Source organism: Protomyctophum bolini, assembly GCF_963924005.1.
Source record: "Protomyctophum bolini genome assembly, chromosome: 14".
In the NCBI taxonomy this organism is placed as follows: domain Eukaryota; kingdom Metazoa; phylum Chordata; class Actinopteri; order Myctophiformes; family Myctophidae; genus Protomyctophum; species Protomyctophum bolini.
Genome location: NC_137875.1, coordinates 7,287,930 through 7,309,912, shown reverse-complemented (window position 1 = coordinate 7,309,912; position 21,983 = coordinate 7,287,930). Strand labels below are relative to the sequence as shown.

General features: G+C 43.0%; 1 protein-coding gene across 4 annotated transcripts in view; it reads right to left on the bottom strand.

Annotated features, from left to right (window-relative positions):
* The window catches only part of fam135a (family with sequence similarity 135 member A), a 38,289-nt gene extending 21,798 nt beyond the window's left edge, over positions 1-16,491 (bottom strand). For 3 of the 4 annotated variants that reach the window (XM_080781429.1, XM_080781431.1, XM_080781430.1), the window contains exons 1-7: positions 16,207-16,491; positions 12,332-12,461; positions 7,673-7,752; positions 4,658-4,797; positions 3,668-3,738; positions 2,156-2,329; positions 316-442 (exon numbers count right to left, since the gene is read on the bottom strand). In XM_080781429.1, the coding sequence (XP_080637555.1) occupies positions 316-442; positions 2,156-2,329; positions 3,668-3,738; positions 4,658-4,797; positions 7,673-7,752; positions 12,332-12,408 (669 nt within the window). In that variant the 5' untranslated portion in view covers positions 12,409-12,461; positions 16,207-16,491. Of the gene's footprint in view, positions 1-315; positions 443-2,155; positions 2,330-3,667; positions 3,739-4,180; positions 4,203-4,657; positions 4,798-7,672; positions 7,753-12,331; positions 12,462-16,206 lie in introns of those variants that run through there. The other variant, XM_080781432.1, reaches the window with a different exon arrangement.
* Positions 16,492-21,983: the final 5,492 nt, after the last annotated feature.

Below are 21,983 nucleotides of genomic sequence, written 5' to 3'. Positions count from 1 at the left end.
TGTGTGACTGTGCCCAGTACAGGTGATGATGGTCGTTGATGCTCATCAAGGAAGGCAATTATGTTTCTGCACTGTCAAAAGTAATGCTACTTCTTTTGCAATGTAGTTAAATAAAAAATCTCAGGGGGGAAGATAAATTATATAAAATAAAATAACAGTATTTTTTCAAATCGTATCGTGAACCTCATATCGTGATACGAATCGTATCGTGAGTTGAGTGAATCTTTACATGCCTAGGTCCTTGATATGAAACCTTTCTGATATGAGAACCACTGAGCATATGGTTCCTATATATGTGGGAGGAAGTGTACTTACGTCTGCGGACGTCTGCTTGACATAGCTGCTGCCAAACACCACGTTCTCCAGCGGAGGAATGAGAGAGTCCTTGCTCTGTGCAGGAGCATTACGGTTCAGCCATGTGCTCTTCACCAGCCGAGGGAAACTGCACAAATCAAACACATTACACTAATCAAACACATTACATTAGAATGAACATGTTTGAAGAAAAAAAAGGGAATAGAAGCTTTTTGTCACTATTCTTTCACAATTACTATAATTATTTACTTTTTACACAAATCTTCTCTTCTGGAGGTCCCTCTCACAAAATCACTTGAGATGGGGGTTCAAAGTCAAATACATATACATTTGGGGGACCTTCAACAAGAAAACGTCTTGTGAACCACTGGTACACGGAGTACCGCCACACCTATCTTTGGTGCAAGTATATTTGCGTGCAGGGGTATGGCTTCATGTTAGTGGTCAGCACTGCACTGCACACACATGCTTATTAATTGGAGACACAAGGCCAGAGAGGAGAACCAGTACTTTGTGATGACCTTTAGGACGCTCACAAACGCCTCCCCTTGCTTGGGGCTTTTTTATTCCGACTCTGATTACTGTTGACTTGTTGTTACGAGTCCGACAACTGCAATGTGTCATGACAGTGCTCACTGTAGAGCTCTCCTCGTTAAGCAACAGAAAATCTCACGACTGAGAAATGTTGTATGGTCAAGTCCTATTGTGCAATTTTGTGAAACAGTGTGAAAGGAGCCCCCTTTAGCAAAACAAATGTGGGTGTACTACTGGATTCTGACTGCATCTGTCTTGAGGCTTAGGTAAAAAAAAAAGGGTTTAGTACATGTTTTTTTCCACCCACAGAATCAGACCAGTCCCGTATTTAATCTGGCCTGGAAAAAATCTGTCATGGCGACTGAGAATACATGAGCTCTATACTGGCATTTACTCGACTCGACTAGAACCAGGACATTGAATAGGATATTTAATTTTGACCGCTAAAATAAAGAAGGAAATGTCTTGTCTTAGGTGACTTGTAATGATGTAACACGTGTATTCTGGTGTACTACTTTTTGGTACACTTACTCTATATTTTGGTGTTATGGTGATTCTGATATGATATGATATATTACTTTATTGTCAGTTCACACTGAAATTTGTCTTGCGACACAAGCAGCCAGGTATGCAGAACATATACAAAACAATTTACATACATAAAGACATGAGCAATATCCACCGCTTAGACTATCCTGTGGCTACTACATCTCCTGATTGAGCCTCAAGGTCGACTGGTAGACAAAGGACCTCTTTAGTCTGACCTTGTTGTATGCTGGTACACCATATCTCCTTCCTGAAGGTAGCAACCTATATTCTCTATACAACACATGCTTAGTATTAGAGGTGATATTCCTTGCTAACCTTAGGATGCTGTTATCATATGTGGATGTATAACAGCATCCTAAGGTTAGCAAGGAATATCACCTCTAATACTAAGCATGGCCCTGATTCTGCATTGAATTCAAGCTGAAACAACAAGGACTAAAACTATGTATTGCCATTTTTTGTATTCCAACAAAATACAGCCCAAGTTAATGCTTCCCAAATGTCTCCGTAAGCGGTAAGCGGCCCACCTATTTTCAAATGGTTCAAGATTTCTTTCAAGAAAATACATAACAGAGGGAGGTACAGTAGGTACATTAGGGAGGCATACAGACAGACAGACAGACATGATGAGGGGCTGGTGAAGAGCCACCAGACAGACAGACAGACAGACAGACCTGATGAGGGGCTGGTGCAGGGCCACCAGACAGACAGACAGACAGACAGACAGACAGACAGACAGACAGACAGACAGACAGACCTGATGAGGGGCTGGTGCAGGGCCACCAGGGAGGCGTGGATGGCCATGGAGATGACAGACAGGTGGAAGTAGTCGAACATGACGTTGACGTGCTGGTGGATGCCTCGCTGGAGGCTAAAGTGCAAACGAAGAGTGCGGCTGCTGATGCTCTGGAGGGAGCTCGAGTCATCCGACCTGCGGGGGAAAAAAACAAGATTCAATACTTTACTCAACAGATTCCAGACATACAGACAAACATCACATATTCATACAGTAGAAAAAGATACAAAAGTACAAACATCATATGAGAGGGACCAATAAATAAGAATGAAAAACGTTACAATTCATGTTGAATAAATAAGAATTAATCGCAAACATCGTTTTTACAAACCAGCTTCACGCTGTAAAGTGCAAGTGAAAAGAGGGTCGGCGTTCAGGAGGCGAGGAGCCTCGGGAGAAGTGCCATTTTTGAAGCGTGAGGTATTGCACTTTAGAGACCGAAGTCTCTTACCTGAGGGCAGGGAGTGCAAAGAGAGAGCTGGCAGGGTGGGAGGGGTCGGCAATCACCTTCTGCATCCTACGCTTGGTGCGTGTGGTGTAGATGGAGGAGACAGTTGGAAGGTCGTGGCCGATGATTTTTGACGCAGTGCGTACCACCCTTTCCAGCTGTTTCCTCTCTAAGACGGTGGTGTTTCCGTACCACACTGACTGAGAAGACGAGGACACTCCACTATGGTTCACTTTTATAGAGCGACTGTGGAGAGTGTCCTCGCCTCCCCAGTCACACCAAACTTATTCAACAGACGCGGAAAGTGAAGCCCTGGTGGGCTTTGCTCAGGATGTTACTGGTGTTAACTTCCCATTTCAGGGAGCGGCAAATAGTGGTGCCAAGGAATTTAAAGCCGTCAACCCCGTCAACCGGCTGGTCGCTAATAACCAGGGACGGGGGAACAATATCGCTTTTCTGAAAGTTGCCGCTGCCACCTCACCGTTTTTAATGTAACCGGCGACTGTCGTGTCATCTGCATACTTTAAAAAAAGAAACAAATTGAGAATGAGAAAATAAAGTTGTTGGTGTAAAGGGCAAAGAGGAGGGCTGAGAGAACACATCCCTGGGGGGCCCCGGCCCCGGCTGAGAGAACACAACCCTGGGGGGCCCCGGCCCCGGCTGAGAGAACACAACTCTGGGGGGCCCCGGTGTTGAGAGTCATGGTTTGAGAAAGCATGTTGCCCATCTTTACCATTGCTTCCGGTTTGATAGAAAGTCTAGAATCCAGACACAAAGAGAGTAATTGATACCCAGAGCCAAGAGTTGGTCAAATAGTTTGATGGACACAATTGTGTTAAATGCGGAACTGAAATCAATAAATAAAACTCTGACATATGTGGTCAACAAAACATGCGGTTCAATGAACGCGGATTATACAGTAGGATGCAATCGCTCCGTGACTCCACAAGGAGCTGTGAGCCTGCTTACTGATTGGTTGGTTAGTGGTTACAACTGCATGCGCAGGCAGACGGCGGAACACTTACGAGTAGTCGCCATCTGTGAAATACAAATCTAAGAAGAGCTGGAAATCCATTTCATTGAGAGAGTCCTCCACCTGAGCGAGAGAGATAACAACAACAATGTATTCAACAAGGGACACATTCAATTAACCACTTAAGCACTGTAATTAGTCTTACAACAAATAGCAAAAGAAATAGCGGGTCACAAAGCTCACAACGTGCTGGGACGCGACGCATGGTGAGGTTATACTAATACAGAGACGCCAGGGTTAACCATTTGGACCCCAGCATGTAAGCATTGCTGAGCCAAGAGGCTCGAGGCTCATAGTGCAGGAGCCTATCTCCTGTTTCTGTAGCGTGAGGCAGCTTGATGTAAAGTAAAGTACATCCCCTGGACATGACGCAATATGTCGCAGGGACTGACCCCCAATCCAACCCTTGATGCTGAGTGCCAAGCAGGGAGGCAGTGAGTGTGGCATGCCTATTCTGGGGTGAACAACAACGCCATCACTTTGAAGATGAGGACTACAATCTTACCTTCTTCTCATCCAACAGCATCATCACTTTGAAGACGAGGACTACAATCTTACCTTCTTCTCATCCAACAGCATCATCACTTTGAAGACGAGGACTACAATCTTACCTTCTTCTCATCCAACAGCATCATCACTTTGAAGACGAGGACTACAATCTTACCTTCTTCTCATCCAACAGCATCATCACTTTGAAGACGAGGACTACAATCTTACCTTCTTCTCATCCAACAGCATCATCACTTTGAAGACGAGGACTACAATCTTACCTTCTTCTCATCCAACAGCATCATCACTTTGAAGACGAGGACTACAATCTTACCTTCTTCTCATCCAACAGCATCATCACTTTGAAGACGAGGACTACAATCTTACCTTCTTCTCATCCAACAGCATCATCACTTTGAAGACGAGGACTACAATCTTACCTTCTTCTCATCCAACAGCATCATCACTTTGAAGACGAGGACTACAATCTTACCTTCTTCTCATCCAACAGCATCATCACTTTGAAGATGAGGACGTCGTTGATAACGATCTCCTCATTCTTGTACAGGATCTGGAAGGTTTTGCTGCAGATGACGTCGTCTTGGACAGAAGCTGGGAAGGCCAGATCTGAACCTAAAGAAAAAGGGAAGACATACATAAATAATCATACAGTGAACCGTTAGATCTGACATTACTTTTTCCACGATACACCTGTACGACAAAGATGCTGGTTAATCGATTTATTGATTTTTAAAAAAGTGGTTCTTGAATAATCTATAGAATAATTGCCAAGAAGATAATTGATAAATCAGGACCGGGGACCCCCAGTGGGCCTTGAGGGGCCATCAAAATGAGTTCATAGAGGTTTAAACAATGTTTAACCACTTTAACCCTATATACACAACAGCTATTTGCAAATATCTACAAGCTCACAGCCCTATATGTCTGGTAGGTTAAGCGTTTAACCAGAATGTTTCATTAAAATTTATAAATGTTAACCGAATATTAATGAGATAAATCACTTAAATATAATCTATAATTGTTACTCATGCAATATTTTACAATAGAAAACCTTTCAAAAGGGGATATAGACCTCATGCATGTTACAATACATGTGACTGTCTGTTAACCACGGTAAACCGGCCACAGTCATAAAAGGTTAAATGTTTACCGAAAAAGAACACTCTCCAAAAAATGCCCATCCCAAATGTCTGGTCTAGAGAGAAACCACAAGACATGAGAAAGACGGATTACCGGACAAGGACTATTCTGTCCAGGCTGAGGCCAGACAGCAGTGTGTGCATCAGGTGCTGCTTTTTACACATGGCTGATAGATTTATTCCTGGCTCCTGGGACTGAAGGACTTCTAGGCCAACGTCTAGCATCATCACATGGCATTATTAAAATGGAAAGGCCCATTCTACAAATGCAGAGATTAAAATAGGGTGCATTTTGCATCCCAAAACGCAGTTTATAGTTAAGGGACGCAATAAAACGACCTCTGCATCCACGGGATGTAAAAATACACAAAATAATTTCTAGAATAGAACCACAAAGCATATAAAATGAAATGAGTTAAATGCTGCAATTTGTAAAAAATGACAATGACTCTTAATGTCGCTGAAGTGGTACTCATCTAAAAGACCATCCCTGCATCCCGGGACTCATTACATTGAAAACCTATTTACATCACTGCAGTGCAAATGCCTTCTAAAATCAGTAGCTCTCAAACTCTCAAGATCTTACAAAAATGTCATTTTAGATTTTAGCGATGCGTCGATGCTGCCGTCCGGAAACCGCGTTTATCGCTACATTCATTAATCTATGATTAATGATTCATTAATCATAACTACAGCGTCACACAACAGCATAGAAAGTAGCAGATCCACAAGCTTGATGCGTGGCATGAAGCAACGTGTTTTGAGCTTGTAGATCTGCTACTTATGCCATTTTGAATTTGAATCCCGGAAAAGTTACAGTTTTGGAAATATGAGTTTTGCACCCGACAGATATATAGAAACATATACTGTAGCAAGTATTTCCAGAAAACGGTTAGGATTTAGAAGGCATTTGTACGGGCCTCGGGTCCTAATGGGTCAAGAGCTATTGCAGACAAATGAGGGCAAACTGTACAGAGATGAAGAGAGCCAGTAGTCGCCCTCGGGCAGAAACCTTGTTACAGTATTCTGCATATTTTTTACAATATTGCACAAAAGTAGCACAAAAATTGCCAATCTTTGCATTTAAAAATGCTTTCAAAAAGTCAGACACTGCATAGCCAAGGAGGTCTGGTCCAATTATTTCAGTGCACATAAGGATCACAGAAACAAAAATATGCAGTATTTATGTAAAAACATTTATGTTTTATCCCATTGTGACCAGCCTTGGTGGGGGGGGGGGGGTAAAGAATGGGGTTCTTTGAGGGGCCGGGGCAGCACCAAAGGGTATGAGCCATATGTACCAGGCCTTCAACGAAACACAGAGAACAAGGAGGCATTTGTGAGATAAGCCAGCGGGCCCTACCAGCTCCCTGCCAGCAGCACCACACAAATCCACCACACTACAGGCCAAACATTTGGCCTAATGTCTGACTCTGAGAAAAGGAGTTGAACTTGAAACTAAGGTCTCAGAGGAACTTGGCCGTCAGGCAAGTACAGGTCATGTTCTACTCGCCCAAAGGTCATGTGCACTTGCCCAAAATGAAAATAGTTCATTAAAAAAGGATGGGTAAAATGTACACGAAATCCAATCATAACTGAGCGGGCCACACCAAACCTGCCGAGGGCTTTTTGTTCAGTCCCTGTGCTAAAACACAGCCAGGGACTGGAGGTGCAATCAATGTAGCTTGTCCAACAGTTCCAGTGGGTCTAGCGCTCCAGCTGATCTCTATGGACAGTTTGTGGAAATAAGCTCGGAAGCGTTTTGGTACATTGACACCACAACACGACTGGGTTAGTGAAGCCACTGGAAACACACACACACACACACACACACACACACACACACAGTCTCTCTCACTCTCACACACTTCCTGTTGAGTCATGTATGGTTCATGTAAGTCAACATCATATTTATTTCCCCCGAATATCCAACTGCGTAGGCCAACTGCATTTTCACAATTTAATATCTATTATCATTAGGCCTAATAATTGTTTGTGTCATGATGAATGCTGTAGTTTCAAAGGAGCCTAAATAAACACCATTCTGATAAACGTTCATGCTGCACACGAACACACACACACACACACACACACACACACACACACACACACACACACACACACACACACACAGCAATTCGGAGCTGGGTATGTAGGTCATAACTGTATTTCAGCTACACTAACCATTCATTAACTGCGTGATTATGATGTGGGCCAACAGTTACAAAAACAATCCATTATAATCCAGTGCACAGTAATGCCTAGGAAATGACACAGATGGATGTACAGAACACACCAGATAAGGGAGATCGTTCCGGTGGAAAGCAGGTGTCCTCAGCTGAACTCACCTGCTGGGTGGAGCAGGCTGGCTTCCACCTTATGAGGGACCCGGGGCGGGACTTTCATGCTGGCACGAATCTGGTAGAATCTATGGGAAAAAAACGCACAAAATCCTTAACGTTAGTAATACTTCAAAGGATATAATTGTATTAATCTAATACATAATTTAGTTGCTCCAGTCCCCACACCTTTAGGGCATTTTGTGTCATTGGACATTTTATGTGAAATGTGTCCTCTGCATTGTACCTCCTAACCATTATAGCAGCAAGTGAGAGTTATTAATACAGCCACCGGCAGCACTTAGGTGTTAATTAGGGGTTAGCTAGGGGTTGCTCTGGGAAGACTGGGCGGACCGGACCGCCCTGCAGGCTCTGGTGAAAACTGAAGAGGGACCCTTGTGATTCGTCAGACAGCCTCTCTCTACCCATTCCCCAATCGCAGCCTATAGTCAATGGAATCGACCCAGGGACATGGCAGTCAGGCATTAGAACCCAGGTGGTACGTGCCCTAACCACACTCAGCTCACAGGTCGCCCCCTTACAGCCTCCATGTTGAAGCCTTAGAACTTGTTAAAATCCAACTTCCAATTGCATTGTAAGCAGGACCTGAAGAGGATCACATCCTTCAGCAGGACCTGAAGAGGATCACATCCTTCCTCAGGACCTGAAGAGGATCACATCCTTCCTCAGGACCTGAAGAGGATCACATCCTTCCTCAGGACCTGAAGAGGATCACATCCTTCAGCAGGACCTGAAGAGGATCACATCCTTCAGCAGGACCTGAAGAGGATCACATCCTTCCTCAGGACCTGAAGAGGATCACATCCTTCAGCAGGACCTGAAGAGGATCACATCCTTCAGCAGGACCTGAAGAGGATCACATCCTTCAGCAGGACCTGAAGAGGATCACATCCTTCCTCAGGACCTGAAGAGGATCACATCCTTCAGCAGGACCTGAAGAGGATCACATCCTTCCTCAGGACCTGAAGAGGATCACATCCTTCCTCAGGACCTGAAGAGGATCACATCCTTCCTCAGGACCTGAAGAGGATCACATCCTTCCTCAGGACCTGAAGAGGATCACATCCTTCCTCAGGACCTGAAGAGGATCACATCCTTCCTCAGGACCTGAAGAGGATCACATCCTTCAGCAGGACCTGAAGAGGATCACATCCTTCCTCAGGACCTGAAGAGGATCACATCCTTCAGCAGGACCTGAAGAGGATCACATCCTTCAGCAGGACCTGAAGAGGATCACATCCTTCAGCAGGACCTGAAGAGGATCACATCCTTCCTCAGGACCTGAAGAGGATCACATCCTTCCTCAGGACCTGAAGAGGATCACATCCTTCAGCAGGACCTGAAGAGGATCACATCCTTCCTCAGGACCTGAAGAGGATCACATCCTTCCTCAGGACCTGAAGAGGATCACATCCTTCCTCAGGACCTGAAGAGGATCACATCCTTCCTCAGGACCTGAAGAGGATCACATCCTTCCTCACGAGTCACGATAGGATTCAGGTTGAAAACCGACGAGGCCACCCTTTAACCCCTTTTTGTGTTTTAAACATTATGTTATAATTTAGCTATTGAAAAATAGCAGATCTACAAGCTCATAGCTACGAACTTGTAGGTCTGCTATTTTTGAAAAATTGTGAAAATATTTATTTCAGAAAACTGCAGGATTTAGAAGATTCTTTTTTTTAATTTTGAGGTCAGGCCTAAATGGGTTAATATCCTCCCAGTGAAAGCTCGGTGCAGGGTGCAAATTGGTCTTGTTCGCTAAAAGCTCATGTTCGTGTAAAATGAACCTCCACCTCTCATGAATGAATAATGATAAACTCTCTTTCAGACTCACTCATGTAGTAAACCTGAGCTCTTAAAGCACTGATGAGCTAAGAGAGCGCAAGGAGACGACAAGTCATCTCAGCTCGGCAGCACACAGAGCTGTACCATTACGCAGCATTTAGGAAGAACGGTTCACGACGGTACAGTAGCTACTAGGAAGGAGTAATGCTGTGCCGTTTCAAAATGACGCGAGTCATACTTCCTCCCGTGCCTTTCCTTTCAAACGTGGTGACTAATACACCTCGTTGGGACACATTGTTTCGCACCCAGCTCCCGAACAAGTACGTCCTGCGTTTGTGTTCGCTTCCTTGACGCGACTCTTCATGGACTCTCGCCGCGAGGAGCATGCCTGACATACACGGGGCCAAAATAGACTGCGTTCACAGCCTTGTAAAAGGGGGTAATTTAGACACATGATCAGCATGACGGCGTTAAGGAGGGAGAGGAAGGAATCCCCTACTGTACGCCGCAGAGCCTCTGTGGACCGTGGCACAGATCATTTGACACAACAGCATGCCATGCTTGGCATGCTGCGATGTTACACGAGTGAAGTCACTGACTTACACTGATTCAAGAGACGTGACTGGGGTTAGGATCCAGACCAGGATCAGAGGAACTGGAATCGGCTCCATCACATTTGGAACCGTTTCTGGGGCGGGTTTGTCACATTGTCAGACTTTACGTCTGCTATGCAATTACAGTACCAGTGTGTGGTTCTCAAAGCTTTATCATTTCAAGGACCACCATAACTCTGAGAGTACAAATGGACCCGTAAATGTTCCATTTGGTTCCAATTGTACACACTCAGAGTTACAGACTTGATAGGTCCATTAGTAGGAATCGTTAAAGGGAACCATTACATTCCTAAAGGATCCCAACCATAGACGTGAGTTTGTACCATACTTGCTCAAGTTAACCCATTTTGGACTGAGGTCGATTAAAAAAAGGCATCTAAACCCTAACATTTTTCTGAAAAAATATGTTTCTATGTCAGTGGTGCTCAACCTTTTTCATGTCAAGGACCCTCAGAATTATCTCTATTGGGCCGCGGACCCCCCATCTCAAAAGATGTAGTTCCAGGCAGGGACCCCCCAGAGCCAATAGTTTAGTTAATGTTCTCTCTGAAATATATATATTCAAAGATTTGCGCCACATTTTCACGACTTTTCAAAAATAGCAGACCTACAAGCTCGTAGCGCGCCACTCGGTGGCGCGCTACGAGCTTGTAGATCTGCTATTTTTCAATAGCTAAAGTAGAACAGAATGCTTGAAACACCAAAAGGGGTTCCGCCCAAAATGGGTTACTTAAAATGTACAAATATTCACATGTTTCCAGCTATGTTAGAGATATCTCTGCCAGGTGGGGTACAGTATGATGTACAGTAAGACCATCAATAGGCCAAATGGATGCTTTAACATTTTGGATAATACAAAGTATAATATAACTAACTGATTGGCATGATTGATTGATTAAGAAAAGCAATTATAAAAAATAGCAATGCGAGGATTACAAAAGAAAGTCTTATTTCCATCGAGGTCCTCTCACATTAAATAGAACAATATGTTAAAATCAGACCCGTCTGAAGTGAGTGGTGCTGTGCTGTACTGTACTGCTCCATGGCCTGTGTGTGTGTGTGTGTGTGTATGTGTACTGTTCATACAAAACCCATGAACGTAACATATACAGTACATACATAACAAGTGCTCCCCTGGTATCTATCCTAAAATGCCCCTTTTCCATTATAGCCATGTTTTTAAATCATGACTTCAACAGTGTCCGTAAATGATATACAAACGTACTGAGGCGTATGTAGGTCACATAGCCCTCAGTTTGTATATTATTTTCATGCAACACCACCAGCAAAACACTGGGTGTACCATCTACAGTATAGTTGTCAGACCACTTCAGAGAAAATGCTGGCAAACGTAACCCATAACTACAGGTTTGATATTGCATGGTTTGTAAACCTAAATTGAGACATTGTTGTCATGGGGTTCACACTGACTGTAGCATAAATTAGCACACACACACAACGGCAGTATATCCTGTTTATCAACTTGACCACCAATCTGGCATTGTTTGCAGTGCCCGTGATGGGGCAACAACGCTAGTCAGTCCTTTCTTCTCTCAGTCGGGACAAAGGAGGGTCTTCTTCCTGTTCCCGGGGTTCAAATGAGGTCTCTCCAATCCCACAGAACTAGCCAGAGGTCCAATGGGTCCACACCAACAGAATGGCTCCCCATCTAATCGCACTGCTGCTGCTCACCCTAGGAATAACTCGCTCCGCAGGTGTATATTAAGCAACCCTATTTTCAATCAACGACTTCAGCACGGCAATAAATGCGTTGTGCTTCTGACTGTCTGTCTACCTTCCTGTCTGCCCGTCTGTCCGTCTGTCTGTCTGTCTGTCCGTCTACTTTTAATTATATGGCCAGACTAATATCACTGACACTTGCGTAGATACTAGTCTGGAATCTGTGTGGAACCTGCATTTCCAAGAGGCAAATTAAAAAAAGCATCCCTATATTTGCATATTGGGCCCTGATTGGTCCCTCATTACGTCAGAGGGAGTGAAATACAATCAACTGAGATGTGCCAGACCAAATCTGCGAGGGCTATAATCATTTGTATTTCATTTTTTTGAAGAATCTTGAAGATGTGTGCAAATCTCTGAATACATTTTTGTTTTTAAAGTGAACATTTTTAACTCAAATCTTTGCTTTTGGGGGTCCCTGGCACAAAATAATTTGAGATGGTGGTCAGCGGCCAAATACAGAGAATACATTTTCTGAAATGGGTTAAAGGCTGCTCCTACTCACCCTCTTTGGAACAGGTCCACGTTGTAGAACTTGTGGAGCTCCACGGCGAACTCCACCGTGGCCTGGACCTCACTCATCTTGTTCTTTAGAGGCTGAGGTGCCTTACATCATCTGGGACAGACCTGTTGGCCTACAGACACAGAGAGGTTCCTTACATCATCTGGGACAGACCTGTTGGCCTACACAGACAGAGGTGCCTTACATCATCTGGGACAGACCTGTTGGCCTACACAGACACAGACAGAGGTTCCTTACATCATCTGGGACAGACCTGTTGGCCTACACAGACACAGAGAGGTTCCTTACATCATCTGGGACAGACCTGTTGGCCTACACAGACACAGAGAGGTTCCTTACATCATCTGGGACAGACCTGTTGGCCTACACAGACATAGACAGAGGTTCCTTACATCATCTGGGACAGAACTGTTGGCCTACACAGACACAGACAGAGGTTCCTTACATCATCTGGGACAGAACTGTTGGCCTACACAGACACAGACAGAGGTTCCTTACATCATCTGGGACAGAACTGTAGGCCTACAGACACAGAGGTTCCTTACATCATCTGGGACAGACCTGTCGTCGGGCCTGCCTACATGCACCAGACTCTTTTCCCCCGTGCTTCACCCAGGTCCCCGGTGGATGCGTTTTTCCTATGAGGTTAGAGTTTTTCCTATGAGGTTAGGGTTACACCAGGACACCACTGCAGCCAACGGGCATCTGTCCATCAGAATCGCATCATCGTCAACGCAGGGAATGTTCCCTTCAATGAAGGGCGCTCCACTGACGCCGACGGTTGCGTTTGGACGGCGTCACCCACTTGCCCCGGTTGATTTTTGAGTTATTTTTTTGTGAATCTAAAAGGTTAGGGTTTACCCTGGGTGACACAGCGATGACAGAAGGAGTCCGCTACAGAGACACAGCAATCATGTTGACGTTGCATCATCAGCCTACAGACATGCCTCAGCCTACAGAGTACAGACCCTGACAGCAATCATATTGAATGTCTCCTCTCAACACTTACAGTCTTGCCTAAAGCAAACAACCCTGGCTGAACTGAACCGCGTCAAATCACTCTTCTTTCCGATATCTCATTCTTGAACACTACCTGTCTGAACACATACAGTAACGCACACAGAACACCCTGGAGGCTACATGTTTTAGTTTGGGGGTGGGCTTTGCACTGCAACTTGTCCAGAAAGGTAACAAAAAGGTTGTGAAGAAGGTATTTTGTTGAATACTATAGTGTATACGGCCTAATTGGTTAGCAGGGCGGCCAATTATAGAGCCAGTAAGCATGGAACCAGGAAAGCTATGAATCACCACCACACACAAATAGGGCTGAAATATAATATGTACCGAGTGTTACATGTGGGTATCCCATCTGTTTGAATGCAAACCATTTTAAAGCCTCAATTTATTGAAAAAGAAAATGAACAGACTATATCAACCAATTTTGTCAACAAATCGATCAATTCATTTTGAACATAGCAGATCTACAGGCTCAGATCGACAAGCTCTACAACAGCTTTGCAACGGATACATGTGAGCTTGTAGATCTGCTATTTTCAAAATGTTAAGATCTTTATATATTTTTGCCTATAATGAAATGATTATTTTGTATAATCAATTATTATGGATTAGTTTGCTTAACTGTTGCAGCCCTACTTCATTCCTAAGTTCATTTTAGACTGAGAACTTGTTGCTCTGGCTGTTGCCTTGATAGGCATAATCCAAATTTTAAATCAAGTCACATATTGACAAATACTGAGCAAATACTAAATACCGAAGCAGATACTAACCAGCAGAAGCTAAAGGTAAATTGGTATTGTTGGCTTATATAACATAAAAGTTCAAATATCTAAGAAATCATAAAATAATCCACTGAGAGAGAGAACTGAAGGGACATTGTGTCCAGGGCAACAATGGTCAACATGAATGTATCCAACACAATGCAGAATGCAAATCTACAGATACAGCTGGTAGTTGGTTACACAAACGTGTGAGTAAAAGGGTAACTACATTAAAATACAACATTCATTGAGGGGAAAAAGCTTAAATCACATATTTTATGCCACTGGCTCTGTTGATGGACAAAACACCCACAACCATAAAAAATACTTAAAGAAGAATTTGCTCAGTATCTGTCAATATGTGACTTGATTTAAAATTTGGATTAGGCCTATCAAGGCAACAGCCAGAGCAACAAGTTCTCAGTCTAAAATGAACTTGAGAGAAGTAGGGCTGCAACAGTTAAGCAAACTAATCCATAATTGATTATACAAAATAATCAATAAATTATAGGCAAACAAAATAATTATAAAAATCTAACATTTTGAAAATAGCAGATCTACAAGCTCACGTGCATCCATTGCAACGCTGCTGTAGAGCTTGTCGATCTGAGCCTGTAGATCTGCTATTTTCAAAATGAATTGATCGATTTGTTGACATGTAAGAAAGAATTGCAAAATAAAAACAAAAACATGCTTCTCGATTATTTGATTAGTCAAATAAGTAATTGATAGAATAATTAAAAATTTCTATGGAAACTATCGATAGTTGCAGGCCTAAGCCGGCAGTGAGTGACACAAGTTCTCAGTTTAAAATGAGACATGAGAAGCAGAGAAAGCAAGAGAACAGAGATAAGACTAAGCTATACCGACTGAAATGCACGCCAGGCTGGGCACACCAGCCAGACATCTCCCACATCTATGATTGAGGCGGCAGATAAAACCAACTACAAAAGGTCAATACATTGATGGCTCATTTATACTTGCACACCAGTGTTGCGCTGCCACAAAAATACCTGATCTACAAGCCAATGGTGCTTCACACAGGCTTGCAGCTTGACATGTTGTGAGCTTGTTAGATCTGCTATTTTCGGGGCAAGACACCAGCAATGGCAGCACAACATTAATATACCTAAATCAGGCTTCATGGCATTGTGAAAAGACTCCCCAACCTAACGTATGGAACAAACCTGCAGAAACACAACTGGCAAACTGAACATCCATTTGAAGGCATCATTGAAAAGGGTTAACTAGATAGAATTCCAGGGCCTTGTCAGCATTAAGAGTCAAGACTATACCGTTATTCTATTCTATTGGGATTCATTGTACATATTGCATTTAGATTTGTCCAAAATGATGTTTTATATGTGATATTGCTAGCCAGCCATAATTTAATAATGTCCTATATAATGTCTTATATAATATACACTTGTGGAAAGTCAGAGATTTGGCTGAAGAGGGAGCCAATAAGATAAGTAAGCAGCAATCACGGCTGAGTAATCAGTTCGGAAAAGGAAAGTTGGTAGATCTATTTATAACCTACAAGGTGCTTAAAGAAAAACCTCTCAGTCATTACACCTCACTATTGTCTTGATCAGCAGAAAATAGAAATGGTTACAAATTCGATTTAACATATTGGAGTGCAATGCAAACATGAGACCGCATATACTCACACACTGTACACTACAGTAGTCCATTGCGTAAAGATAACATTGCTATTGGGAAATAAGCCGGGTACACTCCCTTTTAAAAACTCCAGCTGAGCTGGTGCCTCCCTTCATTTAAATTCATGTCCATGTAATAAGTAATTAATAACCCAAGACGAGGGCTCTCTCAGATCAAAGATAAAAGTGGAGATCAATTAACCATAATTTGAATGACCTCTCATAATTTTTAATTTAAGGGCCCACAAAAAGTCAGCCAGGGTCGGCCCAGATCAAATCAACAGAAAATGAGAAATAATTACATATCCGTACAAACTATGAACTAGCTGATAATGCTAGCTGTTGGGTCTCTATGCGCACCCACAAACAGCTGGCAAAGAAACAGCCACAACATAGCTAACAGGCTAACGTTACTTACCATTGCATTGGCTGAAGCTACTTGGCTAACTAACATTAGCTATAGCTAACCCCAACGTTAGCTCTTCTAAAGCCCACAGTCAGTCTTCTTCTCTTCGTCCTTCTCCCTTGGAAGACACTGAGAGAAAAACGCTTTTAGTACTTTTGTTTACCGATAAACTGTATTGGCACGCCGACGTTACGGAAGAAGAGACATTATAATGTCAATAAATCATCTCAAAAGGGACTCCAGACGTCTTAAATACTGTCTGTCTGTCTGTCTGCGAGCTCGAGCTGGGATTGTGTGTTCTGCTCTGTGTTCTGCCCTGTTCTGTTCAGTTGGCAGCCAGGCTGGGCTGACAGCACAGTCCCAGTGTTGCCATCACTGCTTATTATAAGCGACTTTGCATCCCAACTTGATTCCCAAGGCCAAGGTTAAGAATCAAGAATAAGATACATACAGTAACAGGATATAGATACATTGTATATCATATCCTGTCATATGTTATGGTCATTTTCAGTTGCTTGTGTTCCAGGCAAATGTCTAATTTCTCTTTTGGGTCATGAGCTATAAATTTTATTTTTTTAACATTTTGGACCAAAAAATTGCCAATTGTAAATCGAGGTGCCAAGTGCCAACAGTACACCTATATATCCCGGCGGTCGGCGGTTACCAAATATTGCTGATAAATTTTGGTAGGTTGTATTTGGGGGGGGGGGGCTGTTTTTAAAATGTATTGCTTATTTGGGCTTGCTCAACCATTTTCATTTCAAGGACTCCCCAAATTACCGTAATCTGTATTTTCATCCGTGTACAGTGGACACCCATCTGGATTTTGTGCCTAGCCATTATGACTCTCATCAACACCCTAGTGCCAGATTTGTGTTATAAAAATGTCAACCTTTTTTTACAATTATGTTTTTGAAAATAGCAGATCTACGAGTTATTTTTTCAAGATTCTTTGGGGTTGTTTTTAACGATCTTGTTGCTTATTTCTTTCGCAAAATCTGGCAACATGGCACAGTCGCCGTTTCTTGCTACACCTTTACGAATGTTTAACTGCGCAGTTGTTGCGCATCTTGAGGAGCGCAGTTGAAATCCCCGTCAAGGATCGCTCGCTCCTGAGTCCTACATGCAAGAAATGTTGGATAAATAAGGGTTGATTAAATATAAAACAATTTAATGTCAAGACAGCCACAGAGCCACTGACACCGAGGGAGGTGATCTCTGTGTCTGGCCTTGTCTGCCAAATGCCATGTAGGCTACACACTTTGAGGAGGGGAGAAAGAGCAAGAGTGACGCTTCTCAGAGAGAGAGAGAGAGAGAGAGAGAGAGAGAGATGTGCAATGCTTTGAGCCAGGGATACCTGTTAGTATACACTATACATACAGTAACAGACAGTACACATTTCAAGTCTGGGGACTGGGGTAGGCAATTTTGGCACAGGCCAGGGGAGGGTGATCACTGATCTGTGTGAGAGAGAGGATTTTTGAGTGGTGCAGCCACTAGCCTGGCTAAGAAGCCACTAGCCTGGCTAAGAAGGCAGACAGTGTGATATGGATTATTAGCCAGGCTAGGGGACCACCACACGGTAACTGTCATTTCTCAACCGTTTCGGATGCGGGCCAGCTCGCCGGAACCAGGCCGGCACCCTGGCCTGGGCGCATAACTTCCTGTCGGTGTGGAAGTTCCGGGGACCTCCACACGGAGTTGCACCATTCAGTTCACACGGAGGTGATTTTTTGTATTTATTAAAAAGGAAAGACATATAATTTAAGTTCCTGTATACTCTGAATCCAAATTACACCCAGCAAAGCTGTATATGCCTACTCAGAGTTGCTTATAAGTTCATGACAGTCACATGACACCCTATAAAGGCCATAGGCCAATTACGTCATATGCATGTAATAATAATAATGCCAGCTTTGAGTGTCTGTGTAAACACAAACATTGAATTACGAAGTGAGGACACAAATTGTGATTTGCCAGAATGACACATGATGTATGATGATAAGGGTGCCCCTCGCTTCACATGGGTGTGATTCTTTACATTGTAAAAACTCAGTGGGGGCATTTAAAATGAGGTCAACCTAGCACCCCATGCACATTTGGGCATTTGGTTTCAGTGTTTCAGTGTAATGTCTCAAGAGTTACATTATTGTTAAACATCTGCATTTCTTAATTTACAAGAAGTCTACACAATTAGAGAATGTAGAAGAACCATGTAGAAGAACCATTGCTACCATTGCTCACCATTTTGATGATAAATCTCATCAAATGGTGGTCTGTGGCTGAGGCTCAAATGCTGAATAAATAATGGGCCTCGATATGAAAAGGGTTTGAAAACCACTGCCCTAGGGGCACCACACCACACTGTGTTATTTCAGGCCCAGCCTGGTTTCGCTTGCCAAAATTCTGTTCTTTTCAGCAAGCGACACCGTCACATGGAGTGATAAATTAAACATTAGATGTCCCCGCATAGTGTCCTTGGACAATTTCAAAATTCAAGGTACAGGCCTACCTTTAACCCATTCTGACCGGGCACCCATTTTGGTGTTGGCATCATGTTATGCTTTAGCTATTGAAAAATAGCAGATCTACAAGCTCATATCGCGCCACCGAGTGGCGCGATACGAGCTTGTAGGTCTGCTATTTTTGAAAAATTCGAAGAACAACTGACATTTTTAGAATCTGATCTCAGGTCAGAATGGGTTAATCAGACCAGTGTGTGTCCCGTGGAAACCTCGTATGAATCTGATCTCAGGTCAGAATGGGTTAAATGTCATCCCAAGTGGCTGAGTTTTGGCTCCCAGGTAAACAAACAGATAAAAGTACAGGTACAGTACATGATGGATGCAACAAGAATAGAGATGAAGTGAAAAAACATTCAAGTATATCCAACAGTATCACTATCTAACTTTCCTCTTCTGCCCCGGATTTGAACCTTGTCCTTGTTTCTTGCTTAAAGGGACACTTCACCCCTTTTTCAACCAGATCTTATATAATGATGTTTGGGTATATGTTTGGTTTTTAGATATATATATATTTTAGTATTTCAAAGTGTCCATGATGTCATGGACACTGGGCTCACTTCTTTCCTGGACTACAATTCCCATAATGCTTTGGTGCACTGCTCCTCCTTGTGGATAGGGGGAGGGCTGTCTTACTGAGACAACATGTAGTCCAGGAAGTAAGTGAGCCCAGTGTCCATGACATCATGGACACTTAGAAATATGTCAGAGCAGGCCAGCTCCATAATCGACAGTGGGCAGGGGCCCTGTCCAGACCCCGGGCAGAGGCCTTTAGTGGGTCCGACCGACTCGACACCAACATTCGTGTCAGATCCTTTTAGGTGAGACATGACCTTTGACATGATCCACATGTCTCTACAAGAGCGAGGTGGTAAAATACAACCACACTAATTATATAAGTTACAGTGTATTGGACAAAATTACATTTTATTGCTGCTTTAATGATCTTTATAAGCAAACGCATGCACAGTCCTTGTGAGGTGCCAGCCAACAGGAAAGTTAATACTGAGTGAATTTGTTTTTAATGAGGACACAGAGACACCAACGTTTAGGACAGATAATACTGGCTTCTTCAGGGCTTTCATGATCTTAACATGACTCACAAGTTGCCCACTGCATTCCACCTTTAGGCTGCAAGAAGTAGGCACACGTAGGCACACGTATTTATTTTTATACGTGTTATTTATTCATTTAAAACTTTATAATTACATTCATATGGTGGTCGATCTTCACAACAACCTTGAAAAGTTTTACGTATAAGTTGTGGCAAGCAAATACACATTTTGTGCTAACTTCCTTGAAAACAGATAATTAAACCATCTTCTGTAAATACGCTTCAGCTCAACTATGCCTTTAGTAAACATTGTCCTCTTAAACAAGCTAGTAAACATTACTGAAATATCTCATTATTGAAATTCTACGGAATTCAAAAGATATTTGAATATGCATGTCATGCCTGACATTAGTGTGGGCCTGCATAATTGCATATAAACATAGAGTGTGTAGGTGTCAGGCTCCACAGGCTATATCAAAATGAGCTAATTGTTGTTGTTGAGTTCACCCCACTACTTACAGTAGCAGTAGTGCAAACTAACTAAGTTCATTTACTGTACTTAAGTACAATTCGCTTTGAGTATTTCCATTTTTTTATACTTAGGCTATTATAAATCATTCATTAAATAGACGATCTACAAGCTTTTGAGCATGATCATCTATTTTTTGAAAGATTTTTTTAGAACATTTGAGTACTTTTATACTTTGTAGACTCCAATACTTTTGTACTATTAAAATCGCGAACTGAGAAATTCAACTATATTTTTATTGTTATATAGTTACTGTGTGAACAGACGGTGTGCTCTTCAACCTGAACAGGTTTAGGACAAAAATCAAGGTGCACACATACATGATTCCATTACAGTGCTCATTCTGAAGCGGACCTCCAGAACATTTTGGATGCTTTTGCGAGCCTATATACCGACTCCTGCAGGGGCTTGATATTAACATCAAGAAAACTCAGATTCCCTTGGCAGTCTTCTTTCCACAAGAGCTATCATTGATGCCGACATTCAGCCAACTAGTGCAGCTTTTTCTAGGCTGAGGAAGAGAGTGTTTGAGAATCGGGACATCCAGAACAAAACCAAACTCCTCGTCTAGTTCTCCTAGTTCTGCCCACGCTGCTCTACGGGGATGATAGCTGGACCACCTACAACAGACATCTGAAGGCTCTGGAGCAGTACCACCATGCAGCAATGTCTCCGGATCCTCAGGATCAGTTGGTAAGTTAGGGGAACCAACATCAGTGTTCTGCCTCCCCCTGGCCAGCCGGGGCGCCTGATGGAGGGGAAAGGAACTGGTTGGAATAACGTGTTCCTTCCACGCGCTACGTCCAACCAGGGAAACTCCCCCCTGTCAGGTGAAAAGGAGCGACACTCAGGCATGAAGGAAGCATGAGTTCAAGTCCGTTGCTCTCCCCATGTCCCCCATATATGGGGACTAGGTTGGTGGAGGGTGTGTAGAGCCCAGGATCACATTAGATAATTGACACAGGGGTGAAAAATGGGTTACAAAATCGTGGGATAAAAATTATTAAAAAAACATCAGTGTTCTGAAGGAAGCCAGCATCCCTAAGCATCACCAGCACCACAATCATCACTCGGCACCAGAATTCTAAATGTGTTGTCAGTCTGTACAATGTGCATAACCGTAATCATTATCGCTTCCATAATCATAATCATGAAATAATATTTAACAATATAAAAATGAATAAACAATACATTTTGAATGTATTGTCAGTGGAAAGGTGCTAACCAGTAAATCCTGGTTGGTTGACGAATAGCAAAAATGGGCATTCGTAAACTGACCTACACATTTGTTAGCTTGCAGATAGGCTAATTTCACTATTTTTGAAAAGTTTTCAAAATCTCAGAAAATCTTTAAATTCTGGTTTAAAAGAAAAAGGTTTTTGAAAAACCTTACCCAAAATAGGGACGCCAGGTTGGAGGTGGTTAAACTGTATCTCACAACCCTTTATATTATAAAGGGTTCCCTTATAACACTGCATGAACCACGTTTGAATCCACTGTGGTGCAGCTGGTTTTGTCGAGCATCTACGAAAAAGGGGGAGGAAACATGGGCGGGGAAGATGATCACTGCAGTTGAGTGAATCCTGCAGCGCACCTGTTATGTCTGCAGGGATTGTTGGGCCGGAGGAGTATAGGAGGGTGGCTGTAGGTCTGCTATTTCTGCTTTTTTATGTATGAACATTTT